The 13,418-nt window shown below is 36.8% G+C and overlaps 1 protein-coding gene across 1 annotated transcript in view; it reads right to left on the minus strand.

Annotated features, from left to right (window-relative positions):
- Positions 1-3,577: 3,577 nt before the first annotated feature.
- LOC145669778 (NADH dehydrogenase [ubiquinone] 1 beta subcomplex subunit 9-like) overlaps positions 3,578-13,418 on the minus strand; it is a 35,036-nt gene continuing 25,195 nt past the window's right edge. Inside the window, exon 3 of the mRNA XM_081738120.1 lies at positions 3,578-3,901. Coding sequence (XP_081594246.1) covers positions 3,714-3,901 — 188 coding nt within the window. The 3' untranslated portion in view covers positions 3,578-3,713. The remainder of the gene's footprint in view (positions 3,902-13,418) is intronic.

The raw sequence follows: 13,418 nt of genomic DNA on the forward strand, positions 1-13,418 counted from the left end.
CAGTGACTCTCGTTAAGTACTTTCTTGGTTGTAATAAGCCTTTTAGGTAGATTTTATAATCTACCTAATATAGAGATTTCACACAATCTATCAATATACATAGCAAAACAAAAGTCCTCACCATCCTTGTATTGAGAACGGGTTGAGGGAGAATGATTAAACTTTTTCTAGTTATGCCTTTAGGGGCTAAGCTTGCGTTTCGTGGAAGCAGGTGAGATGTTTATTGCAAAATTTGGTTACTATTTTAGAACACCGATGCTAATAAAATTTATTTTAAAATAATAAATTTTCGAAAAGTAATGTTTGAAGCACACTTTATGTTGTGATAACTTTAGATTTTCTGCAAGCCTATGTAATTGTTTTTTTTTTTTTTTTTTTTTTTTTTTTTTTTTTTTTTTTTTTAGTCTCTAATTTATTGAAGGAGAATAATATTTGGGGCGTTCAGAGCACAATGGACCCAAATCCATTTCCAATAAAGTTCAGTTTATTGGAACTCATCCCCTCCCGGAATTTCAGATACTGGGGCTAATAAGGCAGTTTTAGAAATCTTTTGACAACCAAAGTCCAACAGAAGAAGCTTGAGGTCCTAACACCGAATAAATACGGAAAACATACAGATAATTAAAACTGGAAAGTTACTTAGGCCCAATTTCCAGAATTTTAAGCAGGCCCGAAACTCGAAAGTAGACACACCTTTGGAATCCTTGGGCCAAAAATATACAAGAGTGCAACATAAGCCTATACCATCTTACGGCCAATGAAAATGGATTATATAACTGATCAAAATCCATATTTATTCGGTGTAAGGACTTCAATTTTTTTTATGTTGGACTTTGCTCAGCAAAAGGTTTCTAGATCTGCATTATTGCCCCAAAAATCTGAAATTCAGGGTAGGGGGCGGATGACCTCTAAACGAACGCCCCTCTCTAGAGGCAATTATATAACATTTTAGATTGTACCTTGTCACGTAGGTTTTCTTTCTTTCAACTCGGATTCGTGGTTTTGAAAATATGGCTTTTTCCGTCGATGCATTCTTTTGGACACACCCTTCATTTGTTTAATGTAATTATGCATCATTGACTATGCCATTCGGAGCTTGACTTGTTAATCATTCCCACGCTGCAGCGTACACAATATAATGTTAATATCTTCAATTTATGAGCGAGGGGAAAATTAGCCCTCCTCCCCCATTCCATCAAAGCCCTTGTCTAGCGGTTGTCCTATGAAACTAGTCCACACCCTTTCACGTGGTTTTTGTTCAATTTATTAAGTACCCTTGGCTACGAGATACTACGTTTGCTGAGCAAGTGAACCTTTCTGAAAATGGACTTGGATCCATTGTGCTCTGGCCGCCCAATATCAAAAAAATATTTTATAAAAACTGAGTTGGTGCCAAATTTATCCAGCAACCCATGTTTGTACGAAACACATAAAATTAGTTCGTTTAGTTTGATTATAGTCATGCATCAGTAGCAAGGCTATATGAGACAGGGCTTTTTATTTCAATTGGGATCCGAACCACTAATTTTGAAATTTTACGTCGGATCGCAGTCAAAATCTACACAGCAAATTCCGAGGTTTCGTGCCTCTACTCTCAAAACTTAATGTTAAAACAGCGACTATTGTAGCGTGCTGCATACATACGGACAGATGAACAAATTGAGATCAAATTGTCCCAGACATTGACGTTCGGAACTGATGTTATAAGAAGTATAACGCTTTAATGGTCAGTTACGCGGGCCACTGTTATATCTTGCGCTTTCTCGCCTCGTCCTTTCATACAAGCTATACGAAGGTGTAAAGTTTTTTAAAAAATTTAGAGCTGTGGTGGGGAAGAGAAATAAAAAATAATTATAACATAATGAAAAATAAATTAATGATACAAAATTAATTCTTACCTGAAGTTCCCAGTTGCATCTCAACCAATTCACTGACGTTAGAATCATCGGGAGCAATTTTCGTATCAACACTTTTACCGTTTGTTTGGGTTTCCCGTTTTCTCACAGCATTGCATTTTTCATAATGATTCTTCATTCTTTGAACTAAACCAACCATTTCTTTCTTACACGTTTTGCAACGAGCTCGTATGGTCGTTTTCTTATCTGATGGAGTTTGAGTTACTTTAATAAATTTGCAGCGCAATTTAGCAAATGTTTGCTTTCTGAATACAACACAAAAATATGTTTCCACGATAAATATTTTATGTATTTTTTAATATCAGTTCTACAAGTAGTCCAAACTTCGACTACAACACTTTCTCGCAAGTTAACTGAGAAGCATTTAAACAATACAAGTTAAAAAATAATTGGGAAAAAGAGACAAAATACATTGTAGATCACCACATTGACCTGCTGTAGCCACGAGCAATAAAAACATTCACATAGGAAGAAAATGGGACTTCTGAATGAAGAGCACTTTTTGACGATTTTCTTTGATTTTTTTTACAAAAATAAAATAAAAATGTTTAAAACAAGTCTTTAAAAATACGCGTGTTTAAAACAAAATGTTTAAAACGTATACAAAATTTGTTTTAAACAAAATAAATTGTTTAAAACAAGTTTTAATCATTTGTTTTAAACAAAACAACCCTGGTATTACTACAAGAAAAAGAAAAGTAAAACATTCATCTACGTTAGCGAGGTACCGCACAACAGAACTGACGTGAGCTTCCAGTACAAAGAGATTTTCACAATTTCATCGCTAGATGTCAAGCAAATGTTTTCTTTTAAGTGAGAACCAAATAAACATTGCACAAAGGGAACGAACACCCCCCCCCCCCAAAGGCTTCTAAGAAACTCATATGTAGTTGTAGGACTGAAACTGTAAACTCCGATGACTGTCAATCGTTCGAATGTCAACCTTTCAAATTTTACAGGACGGTATTCGTAGATGGGTAATACAATAGGACAAATCTTCCAACGCTTATGGTGACGACTTCTGAAGCACAAATGCTATAACACTCATTATGTATGCCTTTACATTGTGCGTACAAGATACATAAATCCCTTTAGTACTTTCACACATACTGTCTACAAATGGGTTTCAATTGATCACACCATGTAGTAACTAATGTCAATGGCAATAAATTCTTCTGTCGAACATTTGTTTTTGTTAGTTTGTTGTACACTCATGTCCAAAATGATTGTCGCATATCTATAACTATTTTGCAGGGTACTTTTAATACTGATACTATGTGTACAATCGGGAAATGTATATTTGTGGTAAATTTCATAGGAAAATAATTATAAACACGAAAATTAGAATGAGTAAAACAAAATGTTGCTAAATGGACAAGAAAGTTTTATTTTCGTTTTATTGTTCCTGTTTACTGTTCTTTTGACATGAACTTTCTCACATACATGTCTTTGCCAATTATACACATACTAACATTATAAGGAATACCGGACGAATTCGTTATCAAATTATATTCCTACAACAACATATTGATAGACATGCGACGATCATTTTGGACATGAGTGTACATTCGTCATAAAGGATACTTCATTTTACTCATGAACTTTACTGTAGACGCAAAAGAACTGAAATACAGGAAACTGGGAGAGAAAAATACCATAACTGAACTATTTACAACAGTTTATTATCTTCACAACACTATACAATCCAACTTGTGAACACAAGAAATGTAAAAGGCATTGGATATGAACTGGAACCAACAACGAAGCGACCTCCACTGACTACAAGTTCATACATGATCAAGGAGTGGAACGCACTGGCTTCCCGTAGGTCTTCTCCCAAAACTCAATGTACTCCTTCTTCCGCTGCTCCCTTCGCGCAAAGTATTCTGGGTATCGAGCCTTCTCAAGGGGATGCCAGTAATCCAACACCCAATCTGGAGGTGTCACTTCTCTCCCGAATGCCACGCCGCCAGGAGAAAATGGAACTAACAAAAGAAAGGACATCATTCTTTTATTATTATTTTACAACCTGTTAACAATTTTACAACGCAGTGGCATCAAAGTTATTAAACCATACAATCTAAGTTAGCTAAATATCCAGTAAATTCCTCGCTGGGTCCTGGTCTCAAAATAAATTGACGTCATCAGTAGTATTGAGGGAGATTTTTTTTTAAATATTTTTTAGCATCTATTCTGCGTTATAAAATTTTAATATTTGCAATTATCTTCAAAAGATAACGAAGGATTAATTTATAATTAATTAAGCATGACACTCGTGTATCTGTACTTTACAATTAACTAGTTGAAATGTCCATTCTTTGCATGGGTCAGATAAAATATCTCTGTAAACAAACTGAACAACGAAAGAAAAAATATCGGTCATTTTCTACTACTTTTACATATCCCAGTAAACGCCCCCTGAGACCCCCTGATTCGAATTTTAAAAAATGCCTCTGATCAACAGCCGATGGGGGTTATATTTAGAAGTCAACGTCTGTGGGAGTATCACCATTGATCTCAGCGACCGCGAAAACTATGGATTTGACACTATAGTACTCATGAAGCTTGGGCTCTAAACCAATCATAGAAATATTTTGCTTGAGCTCCAACACATCGGAAAACTTCGGTACAATTCGTGGAGCCGTTTCCCGAACGCACACTTGGGGAAACATCAAACACCTGAAATTCACCAACAATGTTGCCAAACTTTGAAGACATAGTAAATGAGTATTTAAAAAAAGCATTTAAAATTTACCAATAATAACACTGCACAACAATAACCACTGTAACAATTATTCTAAAACAGTAACAATAACACGAATAGTAACAACGAAAACATAACGCAAGAAGAAACAATTCACAAAACGGAACTTGGCGCCAATCCGACAACACTGTACTCTAGAGAGATGTCTTCTGTGTAGCGCGAGAGAGGACACTGACAAAATTTGATGGGTGAAGGTTGACGGCTGGAACACACCCTTGCGCTCTATTGGGTGGTGAAATTGGTAGATCTAGGTCAAGCTTCATGACTCGGCGCGAATACTATAATCTCGGTCATTTTCTACTACTTTTACATATCCCGGTAAACGCCCCCTGACACCCACCTGGTTTGAATTTTAAAAAAAGGCTTCGTCTTGGTCTACGGCCCGGACCGAGGTACCCGTGACCAAAATTTCGTAACTCTCGGTCTACTCATCTGGTCACCAGACAGGCAGACACACAAACAAACTCTCTATTTTATTTATATTACGTTATTAGGTTCTTACAAGCAGCAGGAGTGTCATCGTTAGAAAAAGATGAACACAGATACAATTTGTTAGTTAACATATAAAGGTAACCAAGAAAGTTCTGTTGCTCTTTCACCCACCACCTTCGAACAGGGATATGACACCTAGGATGTATCTGGAAGATCAAAAATAGTCTCCATCATCATAGACGACCTTCTGCCAATGTTCTGGAAGTCCATGGATTCCATCGCGATAGAACTTGGTGGACCGTGAAACGAAGAAAGTATCAAGTGCATTTTGCACCTTTACTAGGGATTTGAACTGGTGTCCTCTAAGGTGATTGCTAAAGGAATGGAACAGCTGACAATCGGACGATGCAATGTCCGGGATGTATGGCCGATGCAATAGTATTTCCGATCCAAGCCGTAGAATAGTGTCCCGGGTCATCCTAGCCACATGAAGCTTGGCATTGTCCTGTAACAGGAAGACCCCTTTGTGGTTCAGAAAAAAAAGTGCTAGCTCCCGAGTTTTAAGTTCTTTTTGAACACGGTCCAACTGGTGATAGTACACAGTTGCATTCATGCTCTGACCTGCTGGTAGCAGCTCCCGATGCACGATGCCGTGAGCAGTCCACCAAATACACAGAAGGACCTTCTTCTGGTGCACTGCTGGTTTCGGCTGTTTTGAAACCTGTTAATGGGCTGTTAACTAATGACAGCGCTGTGGAGCTTTGTACAGGATCCACTTCCCATCACATGTCAACACCCTATCCAGAAATGACTCCTTCCTCAGATGAGATAGCAAAGAAGCACAGGTGTATGCTCGCGTTCCCTTCTGGCGCAGAGTCAAATCATGTGGGACTCATCGACCCAACTTGCAGTGCTTCTCAAGTTGGTGGATGTGCTGCCGAATGGTTTCTTCACTCTCACTGAATTGTAGTCCCAGTTCCTCACATGTTTGGACACTGTTCGCCTCAATTGCTGCCCGAAGGTCTTCATTTTGCACATGTCTTAGTCTTCCGGCACGTGGTGCGTCTTCGAATGTTTCGTCACCATCCCTAAACTTGTTGAACCACCGATGCACTGTCCGCGTAGTCACGACACCCTCATCAAAGGCCTGGCATATCTTCCGCCCCGCTGCAATGGCGTTTGACCCCAGTTTGAACTCGTACAACATAAACGCCCTTATGAATCTCCGTGGAGGTCCCATGCACACTCTGTCCTTACGAAAGTTCAAGGTGTAACTGAACTGCCACAATCAGGTAGTATGTTGGATATACCCACACCAACAATTGACCTTCGTCTTATCTCCATTCGCATTCAACTCACGGTGTGTGGGCCAATTGAACAAACATAGACCTCCACAAAAAGCGTCAGAACTTTCTTGGTTATCTTTATACAAATCAGTGATGTAAATTTTCCGATTCATAAAAACATACTCCACTTATTCCTACGCCATTGTTTAGCTGTAAAATTTATTTCTAATAAATATTGTCTGAAAGAAGTTTCATGAAGTGAACACCTAACGATTCTTCATTTCTGCAAAAAATTTTCAAAAACTATAATGTATTCTTCCCTGAAAATTCACCTTTGATCTCACAAAATAATATTTTGTTAATTTAATACGCGTAAAATGATGTTTCTTCATAGTTTTAAACACAATAAAATCAAAGCATTTCTACTTATTTTCTGTTACAAATAACCTTCATAAGGAACTGGAACTTTTATGTAGTTATTTCATTACATAGGCAGTCGTATATGTGAAGATATAGTGAAATTTTCTGTTTTTGAAATAACTAATAAATTCACAAAAGTTTCTTTTCGTTTTCTTTTACATTTTAAACAATGGGATGGGATATTTGCACTCTATAAACTCGATTTATGTTCCCTGCACTTTACACACACAAACACACACAGACAGACAGACAGACAGAGAGAGAGAGAGAGAGAGAGAGAGAGAGAGACACTATGTAAGTTTTACTTGCCAACTCGAAATATTAGAAAATTTTCCGGTTCCCCAAAGTTAATTGGAAAATTATAATTTGTTGCTGTCTAACTTTCCTCCACGGGAATTCAGTCCTCTACAGGACTCAATGTGCAGTTAAATGTAGTAGAAAAGTTTCCTCCTAACATTACTATACATAATATTCAAAATTGTCCGGATTATGACAAGTTCTTCAACTTGTTTCTATATCATGATGAAAATTTTTCCGATCCATGAAAATTCCTTTCACTTGTCTCTACAGAGAAATAAAACTTTCCGATTCATAAAAAGTTGTTTTACTTTTTTGCTTCAAAATTATGAAAATGTTCCTACTTATAAAAAGTTTTTCAAGTTTTCCATACACGACAGAAAATTCTTCGATTCATGAAAAATTGTTTCACTTGTTCCTACATAGTACCGGATATTTTCTGAGCCATGAAAATTTTCAGATTCTTTAAATGATTTTCCACTTTTTAACGTTTCTATGCATGGAGTCAATCAATTTTACGGTTAATGGGGAACTGATACTTGATTACTGATATTTGTTTAGAACGGAAAATTTTCCGGAAAAATATAAGGGAAAATTTTTCATCTCACATCACTAATACAAATACAATACATAAATAATTTCTTCTAGAAAAACAAAAATTATTATTGGCATCGAACGTACAGTACAGCCTCGTTTAAATTCGGCTCTCGTTGAAGGATTTCAGGATAATCCGGAACAGATTTGTAGACACTTTTTAAAAATTTAATGTTCACATGGATAATAATTGTTAAGTATGATACCAAAAACATAACTACAGTACGCCAAACATTCGCTTTTTATTTTGATTGAGTGTACAGTTCCTAAATAGATTGTACAGCGGGGGACACTTCTAAATGGTACACCTTAGCCGTAAATCTCCATATGGCTGTACCATTTAGAAGTGTCCCCCGCTGTACAATCTGCGGCAAAAACCTGCAACATGAGCATATAAGTTTATTGAGAAATGACGAAGTCCTTTGCTCCAAAATAAGTGTGCACGGGAGGAGGCCGAGGTTTATCCTGGCGTGATTCGTTCCACTTAGACGTTATGTTCATTCCCTATGCTGTTAGTCGTAGTTTCACAATAAACTTACATCCTCATATTGCAGGTTTTTTGCCGCGGATTGTACAATAATTTACGTTAATACTGTACATAAAATGCTTTTTGTCGAGTTTAAGAAAGTTTTACTACATTGTCACAGGGCGTTGAAGTGGGCTGAATCACCAGATATAAATGGTTTTGACTTTGGTTTACCTTTTCGTGCGTGACTATGCTTTATTCAAACGCCACACGTGTTTGAAACAAAAGACAGAAGACCAATTCTTTGTTAAGAAATTATCTGAAACGTTATAGTAATAAAAAGTTATTTAAAGATTTGTTTTGTTTATTACTCATATTACCCGGATTATACGAATTTTCGATTTTCTGGATTGACTTTGGTCCCAGTTAGTCCGGATAAATGATATTATACTGCATTTTTTTAGATTTTCTCTAAAACTACACATCACAGTTTATCCTCAAGCGTCTAAGTTTGATGAACTCGAAGCGATGTATCGGTTGACATGTCATCTATTTGGACACTATTATAACTAAACAAGGGCCACGGTGGCTTAGTGGTAGAGCATCCACCTCTGGCATATGGGGTCCATGCTTCGATCCTAGCTCGTACCAACTGAGCTTTGTGGTGGACAAACACCGTGTGTATCTGTCTTCTAGGGCTTCTCCTGCCCCCCCCCCCCCACACGCACACACTTTCTTGATTCCACCATTTCATTCATTTCTCATCATCACCGTCTTCTTTAGCCTAACCGGCATAAGCGTGGGACGTAAAACTTCAAGATTTCATTTCATTTTTTAATTACTAAACAAAAATTAAGGGTTAATAATACTTTTAGCTGTATCTCATTAACCTTATTACGTACTCTCATAATGAAGTTCTTGAAATGTTTTTTTCATCTCAGTACGTGGCATGGTCCTCGTACAGCAGCAATTTTAAGGTTTAAAAAGAAATCAGCTCTCCTGCATTTTCTCGTAAACTACACATTCAGGTTTTACACGAACCCATATTTTTTTTCGATCAAACTCTTTGATTTGCATACTGGATTCAGACCTGATACAATTGTTAGTCTTTATTACACACACACTTAATGACTGAATTTATGAAAAAGAGTATTACGTATGAAGTACCGTATTTGCGCGAATATAGGCCGCACCTTAACTTTTGACACGAGATTATAGAGAAAAATAAATCTCGAATATAGGCCACAGTACTAAATTTACGAGAAAGTTCAATTATACAGTACTTTCAGATGTATCTCTCTCCTTCCCTTTCTTTAACTCCCGCTTAACTAGGAGGTGACCCATGAAGATGATGATCTTTGTGATAGTGACTCTGAGCAGCATTCTGGATCATCTAGCGAGGACGAAGAATCAGATCCTGAGATGCTAGGAAGTGACTGTGATAATTTGGGTGGGTACAAACAAACTGCTTTGCGAAACAAAATTGCTTTTCTTTATTCAAGAACAGCTACTGTATATAGATATATCGTATATATTATATGTACTGTTTAACAAAGATACGTATTGCTGTTAATAAAAGTATTAAGTGTACAAGTGTTTTATTTTTTAAATCATTTTTGTTGATTTTTTTAAAATTTAAATCGATTTTTTAATTTAAATCAAATCTTTCTCCTCGTATAATACAAGTCGCGAACTGAAGAAAAAACTTTAGAGATTAGTACTATATGTTAATTATGCCATTTAAGTAAAGGTATTGGGGTTGAGTTTTGAATTAAGCCCCAGTTGTTAACCTATTTCAATCCCAAACAATGTTTCTTGAGCATTAAGGCAAAAGTACAGCAACATTTATCAACATGACACTTTTTTTTTTCCACAAAAGTTACTTATAATTGGCAAGGGCATAATAAAAAAAAAAAAAGTCGGAAATAGCGTTGCGGCACGAGATATATAAAAATTTTGACTAAAGTTATATAATCGAATAAAAAAAAAAAGTTTCGGAAAAGGGATCGGACCCCTCTAAATACACCCCTATTATCTGGGAACAAACAGACGCGCACCCAAAAGAATTTTCGTCTTAAATGTCCATGGTGATTTCCTCGCTGGAATAGTTAACGATTAAAAAAAATCCTGCCACGAAAACAACAAGGCAGGATTTCCCAGTTTCCCGTTGAAAACGGGATTTTCCGTAATCATTCTCTGCATAATACTCGTTTTCATACTGTGCTGTACATATATTTGAGTTGATTTTGAGTTTAAGGTCCCGTTCAGCAGCGATGCTATATGAGACTTGGACATACTGATTAACGTGGAATCCGAACCACATGAGCTCCCGCCGGGAATCGAACCCGGATCTTCCGCGCCAAAGGCGTGTACGCTAACCGCTTAGCCACGGAGAAGCTCAGTACACATATTTGAGTCTCATTATATTATGATTATTATTATCTTCCATAATCAAAATAACAGAACAGAAAGGAGATTTTACTTATTTTCACTTTAATTTATTTCGGAAAATGATTTAAATGAATGATTTTTATTTAAAAAATCAACTGATTTAAATCAATCCACCCTGAAAGTAACTGCAGTAACATGTAATTTCAACACACAATTGTATTAATTTCAATGCACAAGATACGTATACTTGTCATTTTGAAATTGATTATTTATTATCTGAGAGAAAAATATCGATTATAGGCCGCACCATGATATTTCATGCCAAAATTTAGGGGGGGGGAAAGTGCGGCTTATATTCGCGCAAATACGATATTTATTTGAACATTCCGGCTACATAAAGAACACAAGGTTAAAAGGCTCGGGATCTTACAGGGAAAGAAACATAAAATACAAAGTAATAGGAAACAACGACCTATCAATCTCTGTAGAATTAAATGGCTCCGTAGAATACACCGAAGATTTCTACCTTCTTGATAAACACTAGCCAAAAGACATCATTTAACTCCCGAAACACTAAATATAAAATGCCTTAACCTAAGAGACATAGACAATACTGCTCCATGATCACAGGAGACAAAAAATAATCTCCTGGGGCGTTTACCTTCCTACTTTATGAAAAAGCGATACAGAATAATACGCTTATGAAAACATTTTGGGTGAATTTTATAATGTAGCAAATTACCAGATTACATAATGGGAAACAACAATATATATATATCTGTGACACTATATATCATTCCTACTTCTCTTACCAAGTTCCTGATTCAACAATATTAGCGTTTAACGAAAAAAAAAAAAAAAAAAAAAAGTCCAAACATGAAAAACACGAATTAAGTATATCTTGAGCTCAACAAAATAGTATGGATGCGTAATTTTCAAAACTCAGAGGGAAAACAACCCTTTTGTAAAAATGAAAACTTATGTAAGATAACTACGTCACGTCTTAAGATGAAAATGATTCTGACTGAAGTATACCCTCATCAGTTTTATATACACCGTGTTTCAAAAAGAATGGCCTGATTTTGGACGATACATCGGACGTGCCACCAAGGAAATAACTGTTGTTTGAATGATCGTGTCCTAGTTTCAGAAAAGCACCGTTAGATGTCAATCAATGTGTCTTAGTTTACAGTCAATCAGAAGTAAGATGGCATCCGCTCAAGTGTTTGCAAAGACTGAGTCAGTGATTTCGGTCCAGCGTGTTTTCGTCAGCGTTTTGGCATTGATCCGCCTGCACCTAGAAACATTCATCGTTGGTATCGCCAATTTGAAGAGACAGGATGCTTGTGCACAGGTAAGAATCCAAGTCGGCATCGCACTTCCGATAAAATGGTGGAAAATTAGCTACCACCGAGATGTGCTGCTGGTGGTGGACACGCAGAGCATTTGTAATCCCTTCCGCGACCGATTTATTTATCCCATCTACTTCCTCAGTCCGAGTTACAACTCCGTACAGCTAAACATTATTTTTTACAGCGCCATCAGTGAAGTTGTGTGTTACAGAAATGGAGCATCGGAATTTAGAGCAACGTTGTGCAATAAAATTTTGTGTTAAACTTGGTGAATTCGCGAGCGTGACTTTTGAAAAGTTGAAACAGGCCTATGAGGAACATTGCTTATCAAGAGCACAAGTTTTCTGCTGGCACAAATCATTTTTGGAAGGCCGAGAACACGTTGAAGATGAACCTCGCTCAGGGAGACCTTCAACTTGAAAAACTGACGAAAACATTGAACGTGTGAGGGCTCTTGTGAGATCAGACCATCAGGTCAACAATAAGGATGATGAGTGAACAGTTAAATTTAAATACTTTCACCGTACATCAAATTTCGACAGACGATTTGAACATGCGATACATTTGTGCCAAAATGGTGCCCAAAAATCTCACAACTGAACACACTCACACGACCATTTCCATTACCGAATTTTTGACCTGAAAACGCATTACTGTTGTTCCGCAACTGCCCCTATTCACCTAATTTGAGTTCTTGTGACTTTTTCCTTTTCCCGAAATTGAAACATGTCCTAAAAGGACGTCAGTTTGGAACTCTGGAAAATATTCAAAAGACTGTGACCGACCAATTTAAAGCCATACCAGTTGAAGACCTCCAGCGCTGCTACCAAGAGTGGGAACAACGACTCCACCGGTGTTTAGCTGCCCAAGGGAACTACTTTAAAGGGGATAACATTGTTTGGAAAACACAAAAACTTTAGTTAGTACAAAATCAGTCTCATTACTTTTCTAACACATCTCTATAAAAGTATATATCTGATCTAATCCGTTTCCATTCTGTGTAATTACAGCAAGACAAGAAACTATTAATATCCATCATTAAGAAGTGCCGTATTGTATTTTTGAAATACATTTTAAATTGCCCTTCTACCCGCTTTAAGATATCCATTTTAATGAAAGTAACACGGTAAAAATTGGCTTAATCCAAGTGCTATGTTCAAGAATTCATTTTAAAGGATTCAGCTGTTTTCGCGTAGTAATCACAGGGACATTGTCAATATTAATGTAGTGGATGCTAGGACATGTCCACTTATTTTTATTGGTTTACATGCCAAGTTTTATTTTCCTAACTTGAAAGGCTTCTGAGGCACTATTTTTGGCATAAATTTTGAACCCCTCCTACCCTTAGGATACGTATTTTAATCAAACCGATACAATAAAAACCCAGTTTGAGGTAGGTACTATGTTGAAAAATTCATTTCAAACGGATCAGCCCATTTTCTCCACCCCCCCCCCCTCTCTCTCTCTCTCTCATATTATATATTTATCTATATATATATA

This window comes from Thermobia domestica, chromosome 2 (assembly GCF_964235325.1).
Source record: "Thermobia domestica chromosome 2, izTheDome1.hap1.1, whole genome shotgun sequence".
Taxonomy (NCBI): Eukaryota; Metazoa; Arthropoda; class Insecta; order Zygentoma; family Lepismatidae; genus Thermobia; species Thermobia domestica.